The 27,770-nt window shown below is 43.3% G+C and overlaps 1 protein-coding gene across 8 annotated transcripts in view; it reads right to left on the bottom strand.

The window, feature by feature from the left end:
• LOC110505123 (teneurin-3-like) overlaps window positions 1-27,770 on the bottom strand; it is a 260,767-nt gene that overhangs the window by 38,183 nt on the left and 194,814 nt on the right. For all 8 annotated transcript variants that reach the window (XM_090219766.1, XM_021584110.3, XM_021584111.3 and 5 more), the window contains 7 exons: window positions 24,700-24,825; window positions 21,796-22,010; window positions 17,255-17,465; window positions 12,018-12,119; window positions 11,467-11,661; window positions 9,652-9,852; window positions 888-1,073 (listed from right to left, as the gene is read on the bottom strand). In XM_090219766.1, the coding sequence (XP_090075892.1) occupies window positions 888-1,073; window positions 9,652-9,852; window positions 11,467-11,661; window positions 12,018-12,119; window positions 17,255-17,465; window positions 21,796-22,010; window positions 24,700-24,825 (1,236 nt within the window). The remainder of the gene's footprint in view (window positions 1-887; window positions 1,074-9,651; window positions 9,853-11,466; window positions 11,662-12,017; window positions 12,120-17,254; window positions 17,466-21,795; window positions 22,011-24,699; window positions 24,826-27,770) is intronic.

The following is a 27,770-nucleotide window of genomic DNA, read 5'->3' as shown; positions in this document are numbered from 1 at the left end:
TTGTTCATATGTAATTAGGGTTGAAGAGTTTGAAGAGTCTTTTGTTTCCGAGTGGGTTTGGGTGACACAGGGTGGAACGGTACATGATGCGCCACGTCAACAGTTTAACTGTCACCTTTTTGACAGGAGCAGCGTGTCCAGGAAGTTGAGGTCATAGGTCAAGGGGAAGCAACCTCACAGTGCTCATTATCTCGATTAATGCACAGCGAAGCTGTCATCTCGAACACGGGCTATTCCAGTGAGACAAAGCTGAATAAGACCATAGTCCTGGCTGGCCCTCATTTCCCTTAATACCTGCCCTTACTGTATAAGAGGTAGGATTCGATATGTAGATCGAAGAGCATGCCTAATCCATTGCCATTGGGAAAGAGAATAATGGGGATGTCAGGTGTCAAGGATAGTGAGAGTGAAATGGAATGGGAAAGAGGGTTAGCGGTACCAGGGACAGGGTCAGTTCCATCTAAGTCCCCTGGCAATTCATGAATCGAATTGAAGTTTAATTGGGAAATTCCATACTCAATTCAGCAGAGGAATTGACCCCATCTCTGTACAATACTATTCAAGCGGTAAATATATTTATAGTCAAACCTGTATGTTATGCAATAAATATAGCTTTAGAAAATGCTTACTTTATACTTCTTTATTACATAATGCAAAATTGGACTGAGAGGAGCCAAATTCCCACCAAGCTCATCAACTTTGATGACTGCATTCAAGATACAATTGGAAAAACTCTTGGGCATATTCAGGAGCATCAGTGGACTTTTAATAGTTACATTACTGCCTCTTTATACTGGTTCTCTACTGAGTGTGGGTGGAGGATAACTGCTAATCTGCATTGGGTAATTTACCAGTTATGAATGGCTTTACATGTCAGTACGACTTACCAATAGTGCAGTGCTCTCCTGTCCAGCCCTGGTGACAGTCACATTTGCCTTCTCGGCAGACGCCATGATCTGTACAGCGTGGGTGACAGTCCCTCTGGTCGCACTCTGAGCCTGCCGATCCTTCCTCACAGTGACACGTCCCACTGACACATGCTCCGTGGGGGCCGCAGTCCACCGTGCACATCTCTGACACACACGCAACCAAAAATAGAGTCGTCCATCATAGACTGGACAGACTAGTTCTATAGTGATGTACAGTAATTTATAGTACTTTCGAGTTCGGCACGCGTAAATTGAACGCGATTCCTTTTTTTATGCTCTTTTCTCTCTACGCGTATTCTGACTTTAAACTTAAGTATGAGAATAGCATGCTATTCCCCTTCCTATTCTTTTGGGGGTGGAGATCAAATCAATTCTACAGATAGAATTAAGAAAAGGTCAGAATATGGTCTTTCTATAAGCACGATGAATAAGGCCGAGGAGCCTGTCGGTTCCAAATGGAACAACATCTACTTTCCCCTTTTTTTTTTTTTAAACAAATTGTTAAGAGCTAGGTCAATGAGTAAGCTGTTTGAATAAGGGGATTGTAAATAGACCAGTCATATGGCAGCAAACTGAAGCATAACAAAATATCACCTTTTCCACAGTTAAGTTCATCAAACGCCGGCCTTATAAGTTGCAGGGATGGAATTTGGAGACCCAAGCTATAGGCTTCTGTAGCAATGTGCAACAGTATAGCACTAAACCTACCGAGTAGATTTATGATGTTTTAATTATATCCCCAGACTTTTCACTGTACTTTTTTCAATTTGTATTGTGTTAAACATTTGCCACTATCGGTAGCCACTGTCAGTTATACCCACACTGTCATGTACTGTCATGTTGTGTCTTGTCTCTGTCCTTTCCCTTCACCCTGTCTCCCTCTGCTGGTCGTTGTTAGGTTACCTTTTCTCCCCCGCTTTCCCCCAGCTGTTCCTTGTCTCCTCTAACTACCCATTCACCCCGTTTCCCACCTGTTCCCTTTTTCCCTCTGATTAGGTCCCTATATCTCTCTCTGTTTCTGTTCCTGTCCTTGTCGGATTCTTGTTTGTTGTGTTTCATGCCTGAACCAGACTATCGTCATGTTTGCTGTAACCTTGTCCTGTCCTGTCGGAATCTGCCGGTCTATCTGAGCCTACCTATGTTTGGTTATTAAAGAAGCTCTGTTTAAGTTAGTTCGCTTTTGGGTCCTCATTCACTCACCGTAACAGAAGAATCCGACCAAGAATGGACCCAGCGACTTCGGATCCTCTCCACTCAGCCGTCGGGATCCAGGGAGCGATGCTAGGCAGACACGAGCAGGAAGTGTCTGCTGCTCGACATGCCGTTGAGACCCTGGCCACCCAAGTCTCCAACCTCACAGAACAGGTTCACCATCTCCGCCTCGATCCACCGGCCACTTCCAGGGCTTTCGAATCTCCGGAGCCCAGAATCAATAACCCGCCGTGTTACTCTGGGGAGCCCACTGAATGCCGCTCGTTCCTCACCCAGTGTGATATTGTGTTTTCTCTCCAGCCCAACACTTACTCCAGGAGCACTGCTCGTGTCGCCTACGTCATATCTCTCCTTATTGGACGGGCTCGTGAGTGGGGCACGGCAATCTGGGAGGCAAGGGCTGAGTGTACTAACCAGTATCAAGACTTTAAGGAGGAGATGATACGGGTTTTTGATCGATCTGTTTTTGGGGAGGAGGCTTCCAGGGCCCTGTCTTCCCTATGTCAAGGCAATCGATCCATAACAGACTACTCTATTGAGTTTCGCACTCTTGCTGTCTCCAGTGGCTGGAACGAGCCGGCCTTGCTCGCTCGTCTTCTGGAGGGTTTCCGCGCAGAGGTAAAGGATGAGATTCTCTCCCGGGAGGTTCCTTCCAGCGTGGATTCCTTGATTGAACTCGCTATTCGCATTGAGCGACGGGTTGATCTTCGTCACCGAGCTCGTGGAAAGGAGCTCGCGCTCTCCGTCGCCTCCCTCTCCGCATCACTACCATCTTCCTCTGCCGGCTCGGGTGCTGAGCCCATGCAGCTGGGAGGTATCCGCATCTCGACTAAGGAGAGGGAACGGAGAATCACCAACCGCCTCTGTCTCTATTGCGGTTCCGCTGGTCATTTTGTCACTTCATGTCCAGTAAAAGGCCAGAGCTCGTCAGTAAGCGGAGGGCTACTGGTGAGCGCTACTACTCCTGTCTCTCCTTCAAGATCCTGCACTACCTTGTCGGTCCATCTACGCTGGACCGGTTCGTCAGCTTCCTGCAGTGCCTTAATAGACTCTGGGGCGGAGGGCTGTTTTATGGACGAGACCTGGGCTCGGGAACATGACATTCCTCTCAGACAGTTAAAGGAGCCCACGGCCTTGTTCGCCCTGGATGGTAGTCCTCTCCCCAGGATTCAGCGTGAGACGCTACCCTTAACCCTCACTGTTTCTGGTAATCATAGTGAAACCATTTCTTTTTTAATTTTTCGTTCACCTTTTACACCTGTTGTTTTGGGCCATCCCTGGCTAGTTTGTCATAATCCTTCCATTAATTGGTCTAGTAATTCTATCCTCTCCTGGAACGTCTCTTGTCATGTGAAATGTTTAATGTCTGCTATCCCTCCTGTTTCCTCTGTCTCTTCTTCACAGGAGGAGCCTGGTGATTTGACAGGGGTGCCGGAGGAATATCACGATCTGCGCACGGTGTTCAGTCGGTCCAGGGCCACCTCTCTTCCTCCACACCGGTCGTATGATTGTAGTATTGATCTCCTTCCGGGAACCACCCCCCCCCCGGGGTAGACTATACTCTCTGTCGGCTCCCGAACGTAAGGCTCTCGAAGATTATTTGTCTGTAGCTCTTGACGCCGGTACCATAGTCCCCTCCTCCTCTCCCGCCGGAGCGGGGTTTTTTTTTGTCAAGAAGAAGGACGGGTCTCTGCGCCCCTGCATAGATTATCGAGGGCTGAATGACATAACAGTGAAGAATCGTTATCCGCTTCCTCTTATGTCTTCAGCCTTCGAGATCCTGCAGGGAGCCAGGTTTTTCACTAAGTTGGACCTTCGTAACGCTTACCATCTCGTGCGCATCAGGGAGGGGGACGAGTGGAAGACGGCGTTTAACACTCCGTTAGGGCACTTTGAATACCGGGTTCTTCCTTTCGGCCTCGCTAACGCTCCAGCTGTCTTTCAGGCATTAGTCAATGATGTCCTGAGAGACATGCTGAACATCTTTGTTTTCGTTTACCTTGACGATATCCTGAATTTTTCACCGTCACTCCAGATTCATGTTCAGCACGTTCGACGTGTCCTCCAGCGCCTTTTAGAGAATTGTCTTTTTGTGAAGGCTGAGAAGTGCACTTTTCATGCCTCCTCCGTCACATTTCTCGGTTCTGTTATTTCCGCTGAAGGCATTAAGATGGATCCCGCTAAGGTCCAAGCTGTCATTGATTGGCCCGTCCCTAAGTCACGCGTCGAGCTGCAGCGCTTTCTCGGCTTCGCGAACTTCTATCGTCGTTTCATCCATAATTTCGGTCAGGTGGCAGCTCCTCTCACAGCCCTTACTTCTGTCAAGACGTGCTTTAAGTGGTCCGTTTCCGCCCAGGGAGCTTTTGATCTCCTCAAGAATCGTTTTACATCCGCTCCTATCCTTGTTACACCTGACGTCTCTAGACAGTTCGTTGTCGAGGTTGACGCGTCAGAGGTGGGCGTGGGAGCCATCCTTTCTCAGCGCTCCCTCTCTGACGACAAGGTCCACCCATGCGCGTATTTTTCTCATCGCCTGTCGCCGTCGGAACGTAACTATGATGTGGGTAACCGCGAACTGCTCGCCATCCGGTTAGCCCTAGGCGAATGGCGACAGTGGTTGGAGGGGGCGACCGTTCCTTTTGTCGTTTGGACTGACCATAGGAACCTTGAGTACATCCATTCTGCCAAACGACTTAATGCGCGTCAGGCGCGTTGGGCGCTGTTTTTCGCTCGTTTCGAGTTCGTGATTCTTATCGTCCGGGCTCTAAGAACACCAAGCCTGATGCTTTGTCTCGTCTCTTCAGTTCTTCAGTAGCCTCCACTGACCCCGAGGGGATTCTCCCTGAGGGGCGTGTTGTCGGGTTGACTGTCTGGGGAATTGAGAGGCAGGTAAAACAAGCGCTCACTCACACTCCGTCGCCGCGCGCTTGTCCTAGGAACCTTCTTTTCGTTCCCGTTCCTACTCGTCTGGCCGTTCTTCAGTGGGCTCACTCTGCCAAGTTAGCCGGCCACCCTGGCGTTCGGGGTACGCTTGCTTCCATTCGCCACCCGGGAGCATGACACGCGTCGTTTCGTGGCTGCTTGTTCGGTCTGCGCGCAGACTAAGTCCGGTAACTCTCCTCCTGCCGGCCGTCTCAGGCCGGTCCTATTCCCTCTCGACCGTGGTCTCACATCGCCTTAGATTTTGTCACCGGACTGCCTTCGTCAGCGGGGAAGACTGTTATTCTTACGGTTGTCGATAGGTTCTCTAAGGCGGCTCATTTCATTCCCCTTGCTAAGCTTCCTTCTGCTAAAGAGACGGCACAAATCATCATCGAGAATGTTTTCAGAATTCATGGCCTTCCGTCAGACGTCGTTTCGGACAGAGGTCCGCAATTCACGTCTCAATTTTGGAGGGAGTTTTGCCGTTTGATTGGGGCTTCCGTCAGTCTCTCTTCCGGCTTTCACCCCCAGTCTAACGGTCAAGCAGAACGGGCCAATCAGACTATTGGTCGCATCTTACGCAGTCTTTCTTTTCGTAACCCTGCGTCTTGGTCAGAACAGCTCCCCTGGGCAGAATACGCCCACAACTCGCTTCCTTCGTCTGCGACCGGGCTATCTCCTTTTCAGAGTAGCCTCGGGTACCAGCCTCCGCTGTTCTCATCTCAGTTCGCCGAGTCCAGCGTCCCCTCCGCTCAGGCTTTTGTCCAACGTTGCGAGCGCACCTGGAAGAGGGTCAGGTCTGCACTTTGCCGTTATAGGACGCAGACTGTGAGGGCTGCTAATAAGCGTAGAACTAAGAGTCCTAGATATTGTCGCGGTCAGAGAGTTTGGCTCTCCACTCAGAACCTTCCCCTTAAGACGGCTTCTCGCAAGTTGACCCCGCGGTTCATTGGTCCGTTCCGTATTTCTCGGGTCATTAATCCTGTCGCAGTTCGACTTCTTCTTCCGCGATACCTTCGTCGCGTCCACCCGGTCTTCCATGTCTCCTGCATCAAGCCCGTCCTTCGCGCCCCCGCTCGTCTTCCCCCCCCCCCCCATCCTTGTCGAGGGCGCACCCATCTACAGGGTCCGTAGAATTTTGGACATGCGTCCTCGGGGCCGTGGTCACCAGTACCTCGTTGATTGGGAGGGGTACGGTCCTGAGGAGAGGAGTTGGGTTCCCTCTCGGGACGTGCTGGACCGTGCGCTGATCGAGGATTTCCTCCGTTGCCGCCAGGTTTCCTCCTCGAGTGCGCCAGGAGGCGCTCGGTGAGTGGGGGGGTACTGTCATGTACTGTCATGTTGTGTCTTGTCTCTGTCCTTTCCCTTCACCCTGTCTCCCTCTGCTGGTCGTTGTTAGGTTACCTTTTCTCCCCCGCTTTCCCCCAGCTGTTCCTTGTCTCCTCTAACTACCCATTCACCCCGTTTCCCACCTGTTCCCTTTTTCCCTCTGATTAGGTCCCTATATCTCTCTCTGTTTCTGTTCCTGTCCTTGTCGGATTCTTGTTTGTTGTGTTTCATGCCTGAACCAGACTATCGTCATGTTTGCTGTAACCTTGTCCTGTCCTGTCGGAATCTGCCGGTCTATCTGAGCCTACCTATGTTTGGTTATTAAAGAAGCTCTGTTTAAGTTAGTTCGCTTTTGGGTCCTCATTCACTCACCGTAACACACACACATGTACAACGTCACTTTAGTGTTAGTTTCCTAACATTTTGCATCATTCCATTATATCGTTAGTTTACCTTTGTTTCCTCTGTCACATTCGTGTGGTTGTTCTGAAGATCGCTAGCAATAGTGGATCATATTAGGCTACGGTATTACAGGTTGTTCAATAATTTGGGATCATTATGGAACGGACCATACGTAGCAGTTTAAACCTGGAGTCTGGAGCACAGTTCACGACGACTAGACCATTGTCATCACACTTCCATGAGGAATATTAGTGTAGATTTATAGAGATACTATTCAAGCCCAATTATACACTTCCAATATTTAATGGATTGAATGATTGAATATGGCAACTTGCAGGATGAACCTGCATAAAGGTTTTCCAAACATTTTTTATTGGTTATTCATAAATACTTTCCTAACCCTAAATAATATACAACACCAGAGTATTTTTTAAATCTACCAGTTTGAGCTGAAAAGGAGATGAATGTGTGCATTTATATCACTTTATTTTTACCCCTTTTTTCTCCCCAATTTCATGGTATCCAATTGTTAGTAGCTACTATCTTGTCTCATCGCTGCAACTGAATGTTCCATTTCCTAATAATTGCTCCCACAGTTGATTTCTTCAAACCAAGCTGCTTACCTATTGCAGATTCAGTCTTCCCAGCCTGGTGCAGGTCTATAGTCTTGGCCATAGTGGAGTTTGGAGTGTGACTGTTTGAGGTTGTGGACAGGTGTCTTTTATACTGATAACAAGTTCAAACAGGTGCCATTAAATCAGGTAATGAGTGGAGGACAGAGGAGCCTCTTAAAGAAGAAGTTACAGGTCTGTGAGAGCCAGAAATCTTGCTTGTTTGTAGGTGACCAAATACTTATTTTCTACCATAATTTGCAAATAAATTCATAAAAAATTCTACAATGTGATTTTCTGGATTTTTTTTCTCATTTTGTCTGTCATAGTTGAAGTGTACCTATGATGAAAATTACAGGCCTCTCTCATCTTTTTAAGTGGGAGAACTTGCACAATTGGTGGCTGACTAAATACTTTATTGCCCCACTGTACACTGCAGTTGCTTACCAAGGTGACATTGAATGTTCCTGAGTGGTCTAGTTAAAGTTTTTACTTAAATCAACTTGAAACTATGGCAAGACTTGAAAATGGCTTTCTAGCAATGATCAGCAACTTGACAGAGCTTGAAGAATTTAAAAAAGAATAATGGGCAAATATTGCACATTCCAGGTGTGCAAAGTTCTTAGAGACTTACCGCTATTCGTTTTTTTTTTTTTTTTTGAATTATACCCCTTTTTCTCCCCAATTGTTGTAGTAGCTACTATCTTGTCTCATCGCTACAACTCCCGAGAGACAAAGGTTGAAAGTCATGCGTCCTCCGATACACAACCCAACCAAGCCGCACTGCTTCTTAACACAGCGCGCATCCAACCCGGAAGCCAGCCGCACCAATGCGCCGGAGGAAACACCGTGCACCTGGCCACCTTGGATAGCGCACACTGCGCCCAGCCCGCCACAGGAGTCGCTGGTGCGCAATGAGACAAGGACACCCCTACCGACCAAGCCCTCCCTAACCCGGGCGACGCTAGGCCAATTGCGCGAACCCAGGGACTCTGATGACAAAGCGCCCTTAACCACTGCGCCACCCGGGAGGCCCTGCTATTAGTTTTTTTATGTTACATAAATGTTTTATAAATGGACATTAAAATATTTTGTGTCGGAAGGCACTGTACAACATTTAAATGTTTTACTGTTGTTCGCTTACAAGCAAAACCATCTCTCCCACTCTCATTTGCACTTTTTTTAAGATATTAGTTTAATCTCCCTCTGATTGCAGTTTTCTTCGATTGAGAGACCTTGGTGGGTCTCTAATTAATGCTTAGACGACACTTCAGAATATTAACCATGCCTCTGGAGGGGGAGCATTCGATTACAAAGCCCCCACCCCCCCAAAAAAAAGAATCCATATAATCTATTTTTCATTAGCACAAATGTGTTTATCTGCTTTTAGCACGCCCCTGTCTCTGGCGTGATGTCGGAGTCGGTGGTCGATCTATGCCACACCGCTTGTTAATTAAAGTTCATTTAATTGGAGTCGAACTGCTGAGATAATTAAGAGAGAAACATCGATTACTACCCAAGTGGGCAAATAAGAGTTTGGACTTCTGCTTATGCTAAAATTGCTCCCTTCAAATGTATATATATATTTTTTACATTGACCAGCAATGGATGTTTCACATTGTGAAAGAGGGACTCTGTGTCCTGATATATTCTATAGCTTTTTTACAGTATAACAAATGGCTTTACTTTGAATGTTGTCTGAAAGTGAATACATTGAGACAAAACTTCCAGTTTCTCTAAACACCCTTTCCTATTTCCTCCCAGCAGTCCAGGTTCTCGGCTCATCCATCAATTCAGACTTACAGTAAAACCCTCTTGTGCAAAAACCCTTTGGATTTCAATCGCACAATCAAGTTAATGTGTTGCTTAATTAATCTTACCTCTTACCTGGATTGTTAAAAACCCAATAGGTTCGAATTTGATGGAAATCAATTAGGGTCGCCAACTGTGGACTGCAGATGCAGGGACTAATTCTGCACTGTGAATTAAACTGAACTAAATGACCCCATTCTAGAGAAAGACATTGAACATGAATCACCTGGTCCTTTAAGCAAAGGAACCGATTAATAAAACCAAAGCACAGCCCTCAAACTGGAAAAGTACCTACAAATAAATTGTTTAAAATGTTCCTCATATTATTGAGGACCATCATCCTTTTCCTCAATGGAGGAGCCTCCTCTACATCACACATACAAAACACAAAGCCAGACAGCTAAACCTAATGAGGAGTAAGAGAGTTGTCTGACCTACAGAGCAGTCGGAGCCTGTCCAGTTAGCCTCACAGATGCAGGTTCCCGTCTCGGTGTGGAAAGTTCCGTGGCTGGAGCACTGTTCAGGACATGTGCTTCTCAGGATCGCACAGTCCATTCCGCCCCAGCCCGGGTTACAGTGGCATTCACCGTGGTGGCAGGCTCCGTGGCCCGAGCAGGTCGGGTCCAGACAGTCCACTAGGGAAACACGGGGAAAACAGGGGAAAGGAAAGGAGATGGATCCAGTACTGTGTATGGGATGATTTTTTTATTTACATTTTTTTAACTAGACAAGTCAGTTAAGAACAAATTCTTATTTAAAATGACAGCCTACTGGGGCACAGTGGGTTAAATGCCTTGTTCATGGGAAGAACAAAGTTTTCTACCTTGTCAGTTCTGGGATTCGATCCAGCAACCTTTCAGTCACTGGCCCAACGGTCTAACCACTAGTCCTTGGTTGCAACACTCACTACAGAGATCCAAACTGCCTCTGGAAGCAACATCAGTACAATATCTATTAGTCGGGAGCTTCATGAAATGGGTTTCCATGGCTTAGCAGTCACACAAGCACAAGATCACCATGCGCAATGCCAAGTGTCGGCTGGAGTGGTGTAAAGCTCGCTGCCATTGCACTCTGGAGCAGTGGAAACGCGTTGTCTGGAGTGATGAATCCCTCTTCACCATCTGGCATTCCAGATGGAATCTGGGTTTGGTGGATGCCAGGAGAACGCTTCCTCACCCAATGCATAGTGCCAACAGTTTGGTGGTGGAGCAATAATGGTCTGGAGCTGTTGTTCATGGTTCAGGCTAGGACCCTGAGTTCCAGTGAAGGGAAATCTTAATGCTACAGCATACAATGACATTCTAGACAATTCTGTGCTTCCAACTTTGTGGCAACAGTTTGGGGAAGTTCCTGTTTCAGCATGACAATGCCCCCATGCACAAAGCAAGGTTCATACAGAAATGTTTGTCGAGATCGGTTTGGAAGAACTTTACTGGCCTGCACCTTAACCTCATCGGACACCTTTGAATTGGAACGCCGACTGCGAGCCAGGCCTAATCGCCCAACATCAGTGCCCGTCCTCACTAATGCTTGTGGCTGAATGGAATCAAGTCCTCGCAGCAATGTTCCAACATCTAGTGGAAAGTCTTCGCAGAAGAATGGAGGCTGTTATATCAGCAAAGGGGGGACCAACTCCATATTAATGCCCATGATTTTGGAATGACATTTTCGAGCAGGTGTCCACATACTTTTGGTCATGTAGTCTATATTGATCTCAGCGACTCATTGAGAATAATTTGGTGCTTATCAAATAAGGCAAGATAGTTAGTTCCACAATAGCACTAGTGTCCTTTCTCTCGAAATTCACTTCACAATGAGCGCAAAAAAATATTTAATTACTCCCGCGACTAAATAACATCTTACACGTCGGGTCACTGAGCTGCAGATGTAAATCTGACAAGTTAATTGCCTCTATGTCTGATTATGGATCAATGAAGTTAAAACTAATTGAACAGGCAGAGAAAAGATGGAGGAAAAAGCAAGAGGTACTTGCGACAAAAAACGAGAAATGGACTCTCACAGGTTTTGTGTACTGGAGTGCACTGAACCAATCACATTGGATGGACAATTCAGAATCAATTCCAATCCATAGCTGTTGTACCTAAATGGTTAGAGGGAGCTAATGCATGCAAAGTATCAATGGGGAACACAATGAATTATCTGCTTGGTGAAGTTGAAAAGAGCAATTGTTTCAGCTGTCAATGTCGCTGGGAAATCAAACGGCGACACTACATATCCTTGTGGTGTACCTTGGTGACAGTTGCTTCCTTTGTGGCCGGCATTGCACACACAGTTACCCGTCACGCAGATCCCATGACCGCCACATTGGGGGTCCACACACTGAGTGGCAGGCATATCACACTCTGTGCCCTTCCATCCACTGTAGCATTGACAGCGCCCCCTTGTGTACTGGCCGTTGCCACTGCATAGGATGGGACAGGCAGCTGTGGTGGAAAGTAACAAGGTTATTAAAAAGTATATATGACAATTTCATGTAAAGTATATTAGTCAATTTTGTAGCTATAGTGTTGATACAACCATCAAATCAAAACATCTATAATTATCTGGCCACGCAACAATGGCCATGAGTACAACACTTTCTCTCCAAAGATTTTATCCGAAACATTAGCCCTAACCCTGACCTTTAGCCTAAACCTAACCCTACATTAAGAACAAATATCACATGCACATGGTAATCAATTCTGACATTATAGCCTGTATTTGTCCTTTGAATCATGGCCATTTATTGATTGTGAATATCATAACATGGATTAGGAATGTGACAAGAGAACATATATACCTCTTGAGCAGTATGGTCCACTGAATCTTGGGAAACAGTGACATGAGCCCGACACACATTCACCGTTTCCATAACAGTTGTGTGAGCACTCCATAACTGACTCTGTTGGGACAGACATTTTTTTTTCTAGAATTACACCAGCCATTATTGAGAAATCATACCTCTAAAATGTATCCACCACATTTTTATTACATCATCCAATATGTACACAATGGATTCCTGGATTGGATTTCCTATCACTACTATGTTGTCACATACTACGCCATCTTATACAGCTACTGTATACCACAATTCCACTCAGTCAATGTTATACATGTACGGCAGTGGAGGTTGCTGAGGAGAGGACGGCTCATAATAATGGCCAGAATGGAGTGAATGAAATGGTATCAAACATTGATTTCACTTGTTTGATTCACTCCATTCCAGCCATTCCACTCCGTTTCAGCCATTATCAGCAGCCTCCGTTGATGTACAGTATATGTAGCTAGGTACAGTTGACATACACTTAGTCATTAAAACTCATTTCTCAACCACTCCACAAATTTCTTGTTAACAAACTATAGTTTTGGCAATTCGATTAGGACATCTACTTTGTGCATGACACAAGTAATTTTTCCCAAAATTGTTTACAGACAGATTATTTCACTTATAATTCACTGTAGCAGTTCCAGTGGGTCAGAAGTTTACATACACTAAGTTGACTGTGCCTTTTAAAAGCTGGGAAAATTCCAGAAAATTATGTCATGGCTTTAGAAGCTTCTGATAGGCTAATTGACATAATTTGAGTCAATTGGAGGTGTACCTGTGGATGTATTTCAAGGCCTACCTTCAAACTCAGTGCCTCTTGCTCGACATCATGGGAAAATCAAAAGAAATCAGCCAACATTTCAGAAAAAAAATTGTAGACCTCCACAAGTCTAGTTCATCCTTGGGAGCAATTTCCAAATGCCTGAAGATACCACGTTCATCTGTACAAACAATAGTACGCAAGTAGAAACACCATGGGACCACGCTCAAGTCGTGCCGCTCAGGAAGGAGACGCGTTCTGTCTCCTAGAGGTGAACATACACTTTGGTGCGAAAAGTGCACATCAATCCCAGAACAACAGCAAAGGACCTTGTGAAGATGCTGGAGGAAACAGGCACAAAAGTACATATATCCACAGTAAAACGAGGCCTATATCGACATAACCCGAAAGGCCGCTCAGCAAGGAAGAAGCCACTGCTTCAAAACCGCCATATAAAAGCCAGACTACGGTTTGCAACTGCACATGGGGACAAAGATCGTACTTTTTGGAGAAATGTCATCTGGTCTGATGAAACAAACATAGGACTGTTTGGCCATAATGACCCTTGTTATGTTTGGAGAAAAAAGGGGGAGGCTTGCAAGCCGAAGAACACCATCCCAACCGTGTAGCACGGGGGTGGCAGCATCATGTTGTGGGGGTGCTTTGCTGCAGGAGGGGCTGGTGCACTTCACAAAATAGATGGCATCATGAGTTCGGAAAATGATGTGGATATATTGAAGCAACGTCTCAAGACATCAGTTAAAGCTTGGTCGCAAATGGGTCTTCCAAATGGACAATGACCCCAAGCAAACTTCCAAAGCTGTGACAATATGGCTTAAGGACAACAAAGTCAAGGTATTGGAGTGGCCATCACAAAGCCCTGACCTCAATCCTATTGAAAATGTGTGGGCAGAACTGAAAAAGCATGTGTGAACAAGGAGGCCTACAAACCTGACTCAGTTACACCAGCTCTGTCAGGAGGAATGGGCCAAAATTCACCCAACTTATTGTGGGAAGCTTGTGGAAGGCTACCCAGAACGTTTGACCCAAGTTAAACAATTTAAAGGCAACACTACCAAATAGTAAAATTGAGTGTATGTAAACTTCTGACCCACTGGGAATGTGACGAAAGACATAACATCTGAAATAAATCATTCTCTCTACTATTATTCTGACATTTCACATTCTTAAAAATAAAGTGGGGATCCTAACTGACCTAAGACAGGGAATTTTCACGAGGATTAAATGTCAGGAATTGTGAAAAACTGAGTTAAAATTAACTTGGCTAAGGTGTATGTAAACTTCCGACTTCAACTGTATAAGTGAAATAACTTGTCTGCAAACAATTTTTGGAAAAATGACTTGTGTCATGCACAAAGTAGATGTCCTAACCGACTTGCCAAAACTATAGTTCGTCAACAAGAAATTTGTGGCGTGGTTGAAAAACGAGTTTTAATGACTCCGACCTAAGTGTATGTAAACCTCCGACTTCAACTGTATGTGTATTTCTGATCTGCAAGCATGATATGCCATTCCCGAAATCCTCCCATGTCACGTGAAGGTTTAAGCTTCCATATCCCATTTGCTGTAGCCTGACTACTCCCATGCCATGTTGCCCATCTCGGTCCCAAACCATCTCGAACATTTTAAATCGCACAGTGGATTTCTTTATTCCTTGACACATTTTCTTTCTCATTTGGTAAAATCTTACTTGAATGACTGATCATGAACCACAACAGCAGCGGAATCTCTGAACTGTTTACAAGTAAATCCTCTGAGTTAATTGGAGATATCCACTGGCACATCTTGTATTCGTTCAAAAGACCAGCACTCGTAAAGGGACCTCCCTCTATGCTGGGGGCTCGTTTAGATTGCCATCGTAACACAAACTTTTTGTTTTTATTGCTTTTGAAGACTTGTATTGGATGTTCACTACCAGGATGTCAGTTTCAACCAGGGGTTGGAACTGGTTTCAGGGAACAGAACCGAAAAACGGAAAAGAATGATATTAAAAAAACAATTTCAGAACAGGATACAGGACCGGGAATGAACGTGATCTATACAGTTCCGGAACATAACCGTTATTTTAAAAGCAATAACGTATTTTACGTAACGTATGGTTAATAACGTATTTTACGTAACGTATGGTTAATAACGTATTTTACGTAACGTATGGTTAATAACGTATTTTACGTAACGTATGGTTAATAACGTATTTTACGTAACGTATGGTTAATAACGTATTTTACGTAACGTATGGTTAATAACGTATTTTACGTAACGTATGGTTAATAACGTATTTTACGTAACGTATGGTTAATAACGTCTTTTACGTAACGTATGGTTAATAACGTATTTTACGTAACGTATGGTTAATAACGTATTTTACGTAACGTATGGTTAATAACGTATTTTACGTAACGTATGGTTAATAACGTATTTTACGTAACGTATGGTTAATAACGTATTTTACTTTCCAGATATTTTTTTACTGTCCCACAAAAAATGTAACAAAGAGCCTATGCAAAGCCCTCTGTGTTTTAGAAACATATTCCAGTTTCTGCATGCCAGCTGAACATCTTTTCCAGTGAGTGTGTGTGTAGGCTACCTGCCCCGCCGAATGATAGGCTACTGTAGCCCACTGATGTTACAAGAGTGACTCAGAAATTAGGGAGAGATTTTTTAATTAGAGAATAGATTCATCTCAGGGCACAAGTCTCCCCTTCTCCAAACATCATGTATTAATCAGAATCCGTAGCTAGTCATTGTTGTTCAATCTAAGTATTTTCTGTAGACATAGGCTATGTGGTTGTTTTTGTCTGTCGACTTGGTGTTGTTTAGTAGACCTACTTTGTCTGTCCGTATAATTATTTAATTGTTGACGACGTCTTGTGATCTAAGCTCATGCTTCTTGCCATTATTTCTTCTCGCCCAGGCATGTTTACAGAGCGACAGAACATTCGAAAATAAAATTACAAATGTAGATAGCTTATTTGGATTGCACAAATGTTGCAGGATAAGTGTCGGGAGAGAAAAGTTGTGCTTCACTCGAAAGTGAAACAATATTTGGGGCAAGAGAATTGGCCTAACATGGCAGCAGTAGTAACCAGCCACGCATTACGGTTGTTATTAGCCTATTTCATTGATAAGTAAATAGCCCTCATGTGTCATTTTCATCTGTCGGGGTCGTTTACCTTTGAACAATGTGTGTGAATGAGTGAAGGAATATAACGATGCGCTCTGAGATGTGATCTGAGAAATAGAGCAGTGATGCGCACTCCAGTTATAGGCTTTAAGGGCACTTAAGGCGCACTTCCGTGTTTCCGATCACAAGTAGATCCAATTAGGAGTACCAAGTGTGATAAAATTTATATAATTACCAGTGGTGTATAGAACTTAAGTCAAAATACTTTAAAAGTACTACTTGAGTTGATTTTTTTTTAGGTATCTGTACTTTACTATTTATATTTTGGACTACTTTTACTTCACTACATTCCTAAAGAAAATAATGTACTTTTTACGCCATACATTTTCCCTGACACCCAAAAGTACTCTGTATATTTTCTATGTTTAAGAGGACGGGAAAATGGTTCAATTCCCTCACTTATCAAGAGAACATCCCTGGTCAAAATAATGCTTGTCATAACAAGATGCCCAGCGTTTCAAGCCAAGCCTCCTCCACCACCTTCTCTTGCTCTCTCCCCACCTGCAAAATTTGTCACATCTCGCACCCTACACTTGTCAGTCCAATGCATGTAGTTAAAGAATTATAGCTTGCCCGCTCCATAGCAAGCAGCTCTATCTGCACTGATTGGTGAATTAATTTAATGTCGAGCTAAATAAAATAAAACATCTATTTTAGATCCTTTAAAAAGGAACAGAAGGAATGATATAAACTGTTTTTGGGGGTTTGATCCAGTCCAGAACTTTATTTTGCAGATCGGAACAGTGGAACGGGACAAGAAAAATAATGGTTCTATTCAGTACGAAATGATTGGAAAATATTTTTGGTTCCAAACCCTGGTTTCAACAGATCCAGGCAATTTTGACATTGGTAATCGATAACTTCATATCTTTAGAAACGGATTGACGGAATTCCCTGATGCAAAACTCAGCCCGTTTTCTCTTTTCCCACAGCACAATTCCTGAGCCAGCACAAGGAGGCTGTCCTAAGGGATAGTGATGTTCATGCTCTGTAAAGGCGTAACATATGCATAAGACAATAATTCACACAGCCCAATCAACAAATTATGCTTGCACCATGTAGATGTAGTTTAAATTCTTGATTAGTGTATGTATGTGGTAATCTGGCCTGCCAGTGGCAACTATTGAGTCATTCTCTAAGAAGGAATGTTCACTCAATAACTTGGGGAAAAATAACCTCCAATAAGTACATTAACACAAATCTACAGTGACCTCCTCACCCATTTCTACAGAGGTGGTCCCTTACCTAGGATGATGGTGTTGTATGATACTGTCTCCGGGCTCTTCCCATCATTGTAGAAGGCCAGATGCCACACCCCAGAGTCCAGGTACTGGATGAAACCAGCTTGGTGAAGGCTGACCTGGTGCTCCATCTGGCCCCTGGCTTCCGGCTCCGTGGAAGCCCGCCTCTCTTTGGCGATGAGTCTGCTGCCATCCAGCAGCTCCACAAAGTCATACTGAAGAAAGGTGAAACAGAGAAGTCAGTTGGGACTTATTCATTGGTCACTCGACATAAGATGATGAAGAAATCTGCCTTGACGTTCTTTGTAGTTCCAGGTGCATATAGGGAAAATATCTGTTAAAAAAAATATATATCATTTTACATTAAAGGAGCTATCCATGATTAAATTGAGTCAAAGTAAAGATTTTCCAGAAGAATGATCCATTGCAATCTGTATGTTAACAGTGTTTCAGTCACACAAACACAAATACAGGGTGTTGAAAGAAGTAAAAGGCACATAAAAAATGATTTAGTATGAGAAATGGGACATGCAGAGGACACAAACAAAGCAACTCTCCAACTGACTCAGTACGGATAGGAAATAAAGCATTAAAACAAGGGTGAGCCAGGTCAACACTCAGTGGTTTTAACCCTTTTGAGAGGAGCTGAGGGGTGGATAAGAGTTATTACCCTGCTGATGGAGGCCATTTTGTGTTGGTGGCCAGGGGGCCAAGTAAGAAAAGTCCAAAACCCAAATATGAATTTACTCCCAGATCAGTGTGTACATATTGATTCCTTGGCAAAGGCTCATCTCAATCTAACAATAGGAGCAAATAATTATGGGCAAGAAGCCAAGCCTAGCTTGGCTACCAAATTAACCACAAAATAATTATTAGCTAGTACTTGGGAATTCAAACTATTGTTGATCATTTCTTCACAAAACCTAGTTTTAGACAATCGATGAATCATGCAGAGTAAAACAATAACACATTTAGTTATTATTCTTTTTTTAAGGGGTAGGTGACTTTAAAGTTGTTCCTCTCCTCAGGCTGTGAATGCAACCAACGGTCAATATCTCTCATTGTGGTCTTTCACGCTCAGTTAAGTAAACACATTGATTTTTCTCCCTGGCAATTTAACAGACCGTTTCTAAGGCAGTGGTGGTTGACTTTGTGTCTATTAAATATTAAAGCATTAGACTTCTCACTAAAGGCTTCGGTCATACAAAAGTTATACTTAAATCCAAACTGGTTCTCCAGCAGACTGGTAAAAAATGTCACACCCTTGTTCAAGAATGGCCTTTTTCCTTTTATTCAGATCACTTTTGGTTATTTGAAAAGGAAATAACCTCCAAAATATCACTATTTTTAAAACAAGATACAGAAACTTGGTTGTGATATCAGTTTAATCCACCAGAAAAGACAGAACATATAATACAACAAAAATTGTGGTTAAAGTCAAATATACTATAATTGAAAAATAAATGTTTAAAACAGTTATAATCTTTGTAAATAATATCATAAATAGGACTGGTGGAGATATGTCACACATGCAGCAAACAAACATATAAGGAAATGTCTGCTCTACCAAAAAATTACAACCAACTTCCATTACCGCAAAAATGGAAGAGGCAAGTAGAAGGGGGAAAAAAGTAAGAAACGTGTCTGTCGGCCCTGCATTTAAGTCCAAAATTGGTTAAAGAAAATTGTGATGAATAAAAAAAGTGTACCAGCTTCATTTAAGGACAACAAATATTGACAGCTGTGCCATATACCATCCATCATTCCTTCAATTCTGACCAGTTTCCCAGCCCCTGCCGATGAAAAACATCCCCACAGCATGATACTGCCACCACCATGGGGATGGTTTTCTCTGGGTAATGGGAGGTGTTGAGTTTGCGCCAGACATAGCGTTTTCTTGATGGCCAAAAAGCAACATTTTTGTTTCACCTGACCAGAGTACCTTCTTCATATGTTTGGGGAGTCTCCCACATGCCTTTTGGCGAACACCAAACATGTTTGTTAATTTTAATTTTCTTTAAGCAATGGCTTTTTTTCTGGCCACTCTTCTGGCTAGCCCAGCTCTGTGGAGTGTACGGCTTAAAGTGTTCCTATGGACAGATACTCCAATCTCCACTGTGGAGCTTTGCAGCTCCTTCAGGGTTATCTTAGGTCTCTTTGTTGCCTCTCTGATTAATGACCTCCTTGCTTGGTCCGTGAGTTTTGGTGGGCCGCCCTCTCTTGGCAGGTTTGTTGTGGTGCCATATTCTTTCAATTTTTTTATAATGGATTTAATGGTGCTCCGTGGGATGTTCCAAGTTTCAGATATTTTTTTATAACCCAGCCCTGATCTGTACTTCTCCACAACTTTGTCCCTGACCTGTTTGGAGAGCTCCTTGGTCTTCATGGTTCCGCTTGCTTGGTGGTGTTGCAGACACTGGGGCCTTTCAGAACAGGTGTATATTTACTGAGATCATGTGACAGATCATGTCTCACTTAGATTGCACACAAGTGGACTTTATTTAACTTATTATGTGACTTCTGAAGGTAATTATTCGCACCAGATCTTATTTAGGGGCTTCATAGCAAAGGGGGTGAATACATATGCATGCAACACTTTTCCATTTTTTTTTATTTATTACATTTTATGAAAAGTGATTTTTTAAATTTCACTTCACCAATTTGGACTATTTTGTGTATGTCCATTACATGAAATACAGATACAAATCCTTTTAAATTACAGGTTGTAATGCTACAAAATAGTAAAAACACCAAGGGGGATACATACTTTTGTAAGGCACTGTATATATACAAAAAATAAATAATAATAATTATATGTATATATATAGTACCAGTTGAAGGTTTGGACACATCTATCTACTCATTCAACGATTTATCTTTATTTTTTACTATTTTCTACATTGTAGAATAATAAGGAAGACATCAAAACTATGAAATAACACATTTGGAAATATGTAGTAACCAAAAAAGTCTTAAACCAAATCAAAATGTATGTTATATTTGAGATTCTTCAAAGTAGCCACCCTTTGCCTTAATGACAGCTTTGCACACTCTTGGCATTCTCTTAACCAGCTTCACCTGGAATGCTTTTCCAACAGTCTTGAAGAAGTTCCCACATATGGCTGCTTTCCTTCACTCTGCGGTCCATCTCATCTACACTTTTTTGGTTACTACATGATTCCATATGTGTTATTTCATAGTTTTGATGTCTTTATTATTCTACAATGTAGAAAATAGTAAAAATAAAGAACAACTTTGAATGAGTAGGTGTGTCCAAACTTTTGACTGGTACTGTATATATTTACAAAGAACATATGTGGGATTGGAAATGATGCAGACAATTACATTGATGGAAGCTACAATCTATCTGCAATATTAAAGCTGATGTACCCCTAACAAATATTGTTAAAAATGATTAGCTAGTACTTGAGAATTCAAACTAGTGTTGATAATTTCTTCAAAAAAACTAGTTTTAAACAATTGATAATTCATGCAGAGTAAGACGCTCAATAACAAATTGAGTTTTTTTTTTATTTTCTTTTGAGGGGTAGGTGATGCACTTTAAAGTTGTTCCTCTCCTCAGGCTGTAAATGTAACCAACGGTCAATATCTCTCATTGGGGTCTTTCATGCTCAGTTAAGTAAACACATCGATTTATCTCCCTGGCAATTTAACAGACAGTTTTCTAAGGCAGTGGTGGTGGACTCTGTGTCTAGGCATTGACAGTTTCCTGCACAGCAATCGCTTTGGACATAAAAGGAGGCTTCTTTCTTTAGGACTCTGTTTGTTGTCTTTGATTTTGTTGGGTTCCTTCCTTCTTTCATCTTGTAATCCCTTCTTTCCTGTTGTAATTTGTATTGAACATTTTTTTTTCTTTTGATAGTGGCCCAACTGAAAGAGGCTCCTCTTCAATAAGTCAAGTCAGAGAATGTCAAAAAGGTGAAGTTGGAAGCTTTTACTCGAGAGTGAAGTGGAAAATAGCAACTGCCTGGTCACAACCCTTTAAGTCAGGCTTCCCCAACTGGCAGCCAGCGAGCCATTTGGGGAACTATGACAAAAAAGAAATATATATATATATAATTTTAATTGTTGGACATAAAATACCATAAAATACCAGGAAATGAGCTCCAATTGATTTTAATTTTGTAAATCTGTTCCCAAGTATTTCCACACATAATACGATGTGATGGTATACAAACGTAAGCAAGGTTTGAAATGATTATGCTTTAGTCAAATATTAAATCTGTTTGGGCTTCTCGCGGTAAATTTGCATTCTACAAATGATTTGTAATTATGGTCCTACCCCCCCCCCCCCCCCCCCCTCACCCCCACCCCCGACCATCCGCTCAAGGATTCGAATCTGGTCGTTCAGTTGATGAACAGTTTTACAAATAAAACTTTGTCTTGGGACACTTCAAACACTTTACTTTGTTAAGATAAAAGTGAAAAGAGGAATATTGTAAGCATGGCAGTGGATTTGTTTTTCATTTTGCAAAATTCATACAGTCAGATTTCTACACCCGACTCAACAGATGTACCATTTACCTGTGTGTGAGATGGTGGGAGACCCTTCCTCCCGTAGACCCCAACCAGTGCGTTCTTCTGAACAGAGATGTTGAACTTGAGGAAGCGCGGCTGTTCCATAGCCAGCCGAGAGCGCCAGAACACCCCTGGCGGTATTCCCTGACCGACCCTCCTGCCCACCTCCACTTGCCCGGTGTCAACGGAGCTGTTTTCCTGATGGGCCGCACCATTCCTGCCTGGAAGGGAGAAAGAGAGAGCACTTACCGGTTCATCACCATATTCGAAAACTCTACCTATACTGTGCAAGCTCTCTGAAACCACAGTTACAGTTTTACAAACATATGTTCTTGTGTTCTGTGAACCCATTTTCAGCAAAATGATAACCTTTTCAATATCACCTTGATTGAAATAAAATGATGGAGAAGCAGCCTTTAGTCATTATGCCCCAGCCTCTGGAATAGCCTACCAGAGAACCCGGGGGGATCTTAAAAAAAAAGAGATCTTAAAATCACATCTTTTTAACAACATTGAAATACAAGTCAGCTTCAGTATTTACAGATATTTCTACTTCCTGGTACAATTCAAACTTCTTTATTCCCACTCAAATAAAACCTTGCTGAATGGAACAGATCGTTCCACCATCTGTTTCCCTATCTTTTTTTGTGCTACTGGTGATTCACTAATGTTAATGATCTAAATGTAATAGCTGATACACTACCTCATACAGTCCTGTAACAATACATCAAAAGGACGGGATGTGAAGCTTTTAAAGGTTTATGTAGCTGCAAAGACACCCACTTAAACATGACTCCGCCTGAGTTACGATCAAACATGAATTTGCCGACGACACGACAGCGGTAGGCCTGATCACAAACGACAACGAGACAGGCTATAACAGGGTTCGGTATTTTGTTAGACATAAAACACTGCAAAAACACCAGGAAATCAGCTCCAAGTGACCTTAATTTTGGAAATCTGTTCCCAAGTAATCCCATGCATAATATGATGTGGTCATATTGCAAATGTAAGCAAGGTTTGAAATGATTATGCCGTCAATTTGCAGTCTACAAATGATTTGTAATTATGTTCACGGCCCCCTAACCAGCAGCTCAATATTTTTTTTAATCTAATTGATGATCCCTAGCCTACGGGAGGAGGACATAGACCTGGCAGTGTGGTGACAGGACAAGAGCCTCTCCCTCAACGTCAGTAAGATAAAGGAGGTGATCGTGGACTACAGGAAACGGAGGGCCGAGCACAACCCCATTCACATTGACGGGCCCGAAGTGGAGCTGGTCGAGAGCTTCTCGTTCCTCGGTGTCCACGTCACTAAGGATCTATCATGGTCCAAACACATCAACACAGTCGTGAAAAGGGCACGACAAGGCCTCTTCCCCCTCAGGAGGCTGAAAAGATTTGTCATGGCCCTCAGATCTTCAAAAAGTTCTACAGCTTCACCTTTAAGAGCATATTGGGTGGCTGCATCACCGCTTGGTATGTCGATTGCTTGGCATCCCACAGGAAGGCGCTACAGATGATAGTGCATACCGCCCAGTACATCACTGGGGCGGAGCTTCCTGCCATCCGGGACCTCTATTTCAGGCTGTGCCAGAGGAAGGGCCCAAAAATTGCCAAAGACTCCAGCCACCCTAGTCATAGACTGTTCTCTCTGCTACCGCATGACAAGCGGTACTGATGCACCAAGTCTGGAACCAACAGGACCATGAACAGCTTCTCAAACCAAGCCATTAGACGGCTAAATATTTAACTCGTACCCTCCACATCAACTCGGTAGTGGTACCCCTTGTACAAGTTATCATGACTCATTGTGTATTTATTATTACTGCCGGTTTTACATTTATATTATTTCTCTATTGTCTTTCTCGCTGCATTGTTTGGAAGTAAGCATTTCACTGTTAGTCCACACCTACGTGATGATTTTTAGGGGAATTTGACTTATTCTCAAATGAAAAGCTAAATACCCTACTTCCGTGTCCAGTGATGTCATGATCAAAGCATTAATGTTCAAATCTGTTTGCCTGATAATTATTTCAAAAACCACTTAGAATAAACATATGAGTGGAACTAAAGCAGGACTATTGAAATTAAACGAAAATAAAAAATGATTTACATTTTTCTCACAATGGCCCTCTGGAGATGAGATTATAACAGACAATATGAATCCAAAATTCTAGGTACGAATCCATCTATGTAGTTATGTCAGCTTCCCATTTCACAGTTTAAAAACAAAGACCATAAAAACCAAGAGTGGTCCATTATTGATTTCGGTGCTCCATTAATACCTGTGAAGGTCGTTAACGTCTTTGTTAACGCTTTCCATCTTTGTTTGTGTGGGTGTTTTTTGCATTAGGACCTTTCTTGTCACTTTACTTTGGCACCACAATGAAGACATACAGAGACACGTTTGCCTCCAGAGAGAAAATGGCCTACTACCGATTGCCTTTAAACAGTCCCAAAACGAGCCTCCTGCTATCTTCATTAGCACTTCTAACGAGGTTTTAAATCTAGACCAGTTTAAATCACACTGAGTGTTGCAACGATTAAGGCACTGGCCTTTTGCTGTAAAGGGGAAGGAAGGTAGCACACATGGCAGACCTCACATACAAAATGACCTCTACTGGTAAAGGCTGAATGGGGTACGGTATAATGATTAGGTTGTGCAAAGCTGTCTGGGCAATTCAGAAGGCATCTACAGTATAGGCAAGGCTACTTTTAGGACCATTTTTGTACTGAATCAAATGCATCACATTAGCAAGCCGGACGAACAAACAAACAAGCATCCAGTGCAATTTAGGGCTGCAAACATACTCAGAAACGTAGAAATGTGTTGTGCTCCTTCCCCAAATGTATGCTAAATATTTCGGTTAAAAGGGCTATCTGAATAGATTTAGCTAAGGTCCTTACCATAGTCCGCTGAGAGTACTGTCAGTATGCTCGGTTGAGTGGGCAAAGCCTTCACCTCTCCGTTCTCGAAGGCGGGTTGGTTTTCTGTTTCTTGAAGTTGCCAGTTGAGGCCGAAAAAGTGCATTGCTGTAATGTGAACAAAACAGTGGAATATACTATGGATAGGGCAAACGAATCAAAACGTTAACACAACACTTGCTGGACAGCAGGAAAAAGAGATCCGACAATAGATCATTTTGTGGCCTGGGGTGACCTTGTTCCCTCTGCATTAAATCCTTCTACATATGGCCCTACATCTTCAATGTCTAAGAAATACTAAAGAGTGGGAATTGTTTTGTACTAGGTTAGCTTACTATGGGTGTTCCCCACGTAGGCTAAGTGCTCGACTGTAAAACTCTACAGGGCCCAGACACCGCAAGCACAATCAATACTGAGGAGAGGAGGAACACTGCTGTGCCTCTTTAGGCACACTAGAGTGTCGGGACACAAACAGCACTGCATCAAAGAGCACAGTGGGTCGTTGTACCCAAACATTTGTCACCAAACTGACAGGAGGAGGCAGATGAGGGTCTACTCCTCAACTCCTCTAATACAAAGCAAGCGATTCAAAAACAAGCAACACAAGGACACCCCTGAATCAACAACAACAACAAAAATCTGGAAACCAAATTGTTTCTATGTGTATTTGTGTGCTCGGAGGGTAAGTGTCTTCGAGCCTCAAACTATCTAGTTTTGCTAGTCCTGTATTGCGTAACCAACCAAAAATGCAATTTTATTCCTCCAACCCCTGTCTCTGAATAAGACGCTATCAAGCTGTGTCTTGTTGTTGGGGGAGACGTGGTCTTCTATGAACACAGTGAGAGGGGGAGACTCCTTCAAAAGATTGGCAGCTGTGGAGCCGTGCCGAGGAAGCCAAACTTCGCCGTTTCGGATTTCTGACTGGTTTGATCTGAATCAAAACTTTTTTCAAAACAGACTCCTTGCAGGGCAGCAGGGTCTCAACTGCAGAAAATACATAGCGAACCCCGCGAGGAGAAACAATGCAGCGGAATCAGAGACAATGCCGAATGGGATCATATTTTTGAAAAGTTGGGAGAAGTTGGATGGATGCAGCCTGGTGTCAGTTATACTGAACAGAAATATAAATGTAACGTGCAACAATTTCAAAGTTTCTGTGTTACAGTTCATATAAGGAAATAAGTCAATTGAGATACATTCATTAGGCCCTAATCTATGGATTTCAAATGATTGGGAAGCCAGCCCACTCAATGGGGAGCCAAGCCCTGCCAATCAGAATGAGTTTTTCCCCACGAAAGGGCTTTATTACTGACAGAAATACTCCTCAGCACCCCCCCCCCCCCCTCAGACAATCCCGCAGGGGGAGAAGCCAGATGTGGAGGTCCTGGGCTGGCGTGGTCACATGTGGTCTGCAGTTGTGAGGCCAGTTGGAGCCACTGCCAAATTCTTTAAAACAATGTTGGAGTTAGTTTATGGTAGGGAAATTAACATTGAATTCCCTGGCAACAGCTCTGGTGGACATTGCTGCAGTCATCATGACACTTGCACACTGCCTCAAAGCTTGAGACATCTGTGGCACTGTGTTGTGTGACAAAACTGCACATTTTAGAGTTGCCTTTTATTGTCCCCCGCACAAGACACATCTGCGTAATGATCATGCCGTTTAATCACCTTCTTGATATGCCACCCCTGTTAGGTGGATTGATTATCTTGACCAACACTTTACATTTTGCATTTATATTATTATTCAGTATAGTTGTTTTTTGTTTACTGACTTGACTTGCTAATGTACAATATGTGTGTGTGTGTGTGTGTGCGTGCGTGTTAGAGAAAGAGAGAGCGAGAGATAGAGAGTGCGAGAGAGAGAGAGACCATGTGAGAGTGCATGCAAGTTTCCTTGTATGTTCTGCATGTGTGGGACTGTGTTTCTTATCTGGGGGCTGGCAGAGGCAAAGTATATGAGTGTATATTGAAGACATTTAAGACAGTGCACCTGGCAGGTGTTTTGGCTGCAGATGAAAGAGAGGAAGGCGGAAAAAAACTCAACCTGAGGCAACTGGCAAAGAACGCCTACATCTGTTGAACTCACACACTCACACCAATAGGAACTCCCACGTGGCAAACACACTCATGCACGCACAGGCCCACACGAGCACTCATAAGCCGTAGAAGCGGAATCCAGACAAGACAACCCACAAAACACACACATTAAAAACACATTATGCAAGTTATGATAGAGCACGATAAAAACATGAATCACGAAAAAACAGTGTCCAGATCATAAAGGGATAATGTACATGGATATCAATATGGCACTTTTATGTCCCTCTTCTATGGAGAGCACTCTCCCCGGTCCTCTCCGTTGCATCATTTCTACACAGACCTATTTCTCTCTATACGAGCATGTCATCCTGTCCTCCCTTCAGCACCATATGAATCCTATGGCAGTTCAGGAGAAAGTCACACAGACCAAGATTAAGAGTGTGCATCACTCAGGAAGACAGTTAGGACAGATAAAATCTCCACCTGTTTTATCGCTATGGTCAAGCCGCTAAAGGTTAGTGAGAAGTCATGCCTGCTGTAAAAAAACTGGCAAAGCCCATTCTGTGGGGGAATTATGTCCTATAGGGGAGAATGGTTCGCTAATGAAAGAGATGAAAGCACTTCCTGGAAGACATTTTGTTGCAAAGTCTTACAGCTCTTGACTCCTCGCATCCCCTCCCTCGCTTCTCCTCAAAACACTTTGGAGAGGAATGCTTTCATGTTCTTAGGATATTTCCCTTTTTGGGGGGCTTATTCCCCATCAACACATGACGCTGTCACAATGTTGCGAGAAAGTCAGTCAAGACAAGTGACAACCTTGTGATAAACTAATATTGTCAGTAGGGTGCTGGGCGTGATGATCTCTAGACAGTGTCATTGTAGGGTGTCGAGGTGAATTTAAACTGTCTGTCTTTCAGGGCTCCTATGGATAGGACTGGGTCATGTCAGTGAGCAGGTTGATGTTTATTGTCATGATTCTTGTCATGGAGGCAGAACTGAGCAATTTCCCC

This window comes from Oncorhynchus mykiss, chromosome 25 (genome assembly GCF_057628025.1).
Source record: "Oncorhynchus mykiss isolate SJ-2025 chromosome 25, ASM5762802v1, whole genome shotgun sequence".
Taxonomy (NCBI): domain Eukaryota; kingdom Metazoa; phylum Chordata; class Actinopteri; order Salmoniformes; family Salmonidae; genus Oncorhynchus; species Oncorhynchus mykiss.
This window is presented reverse-complemented; position numbering and strand designations above follow the sequence as displayed.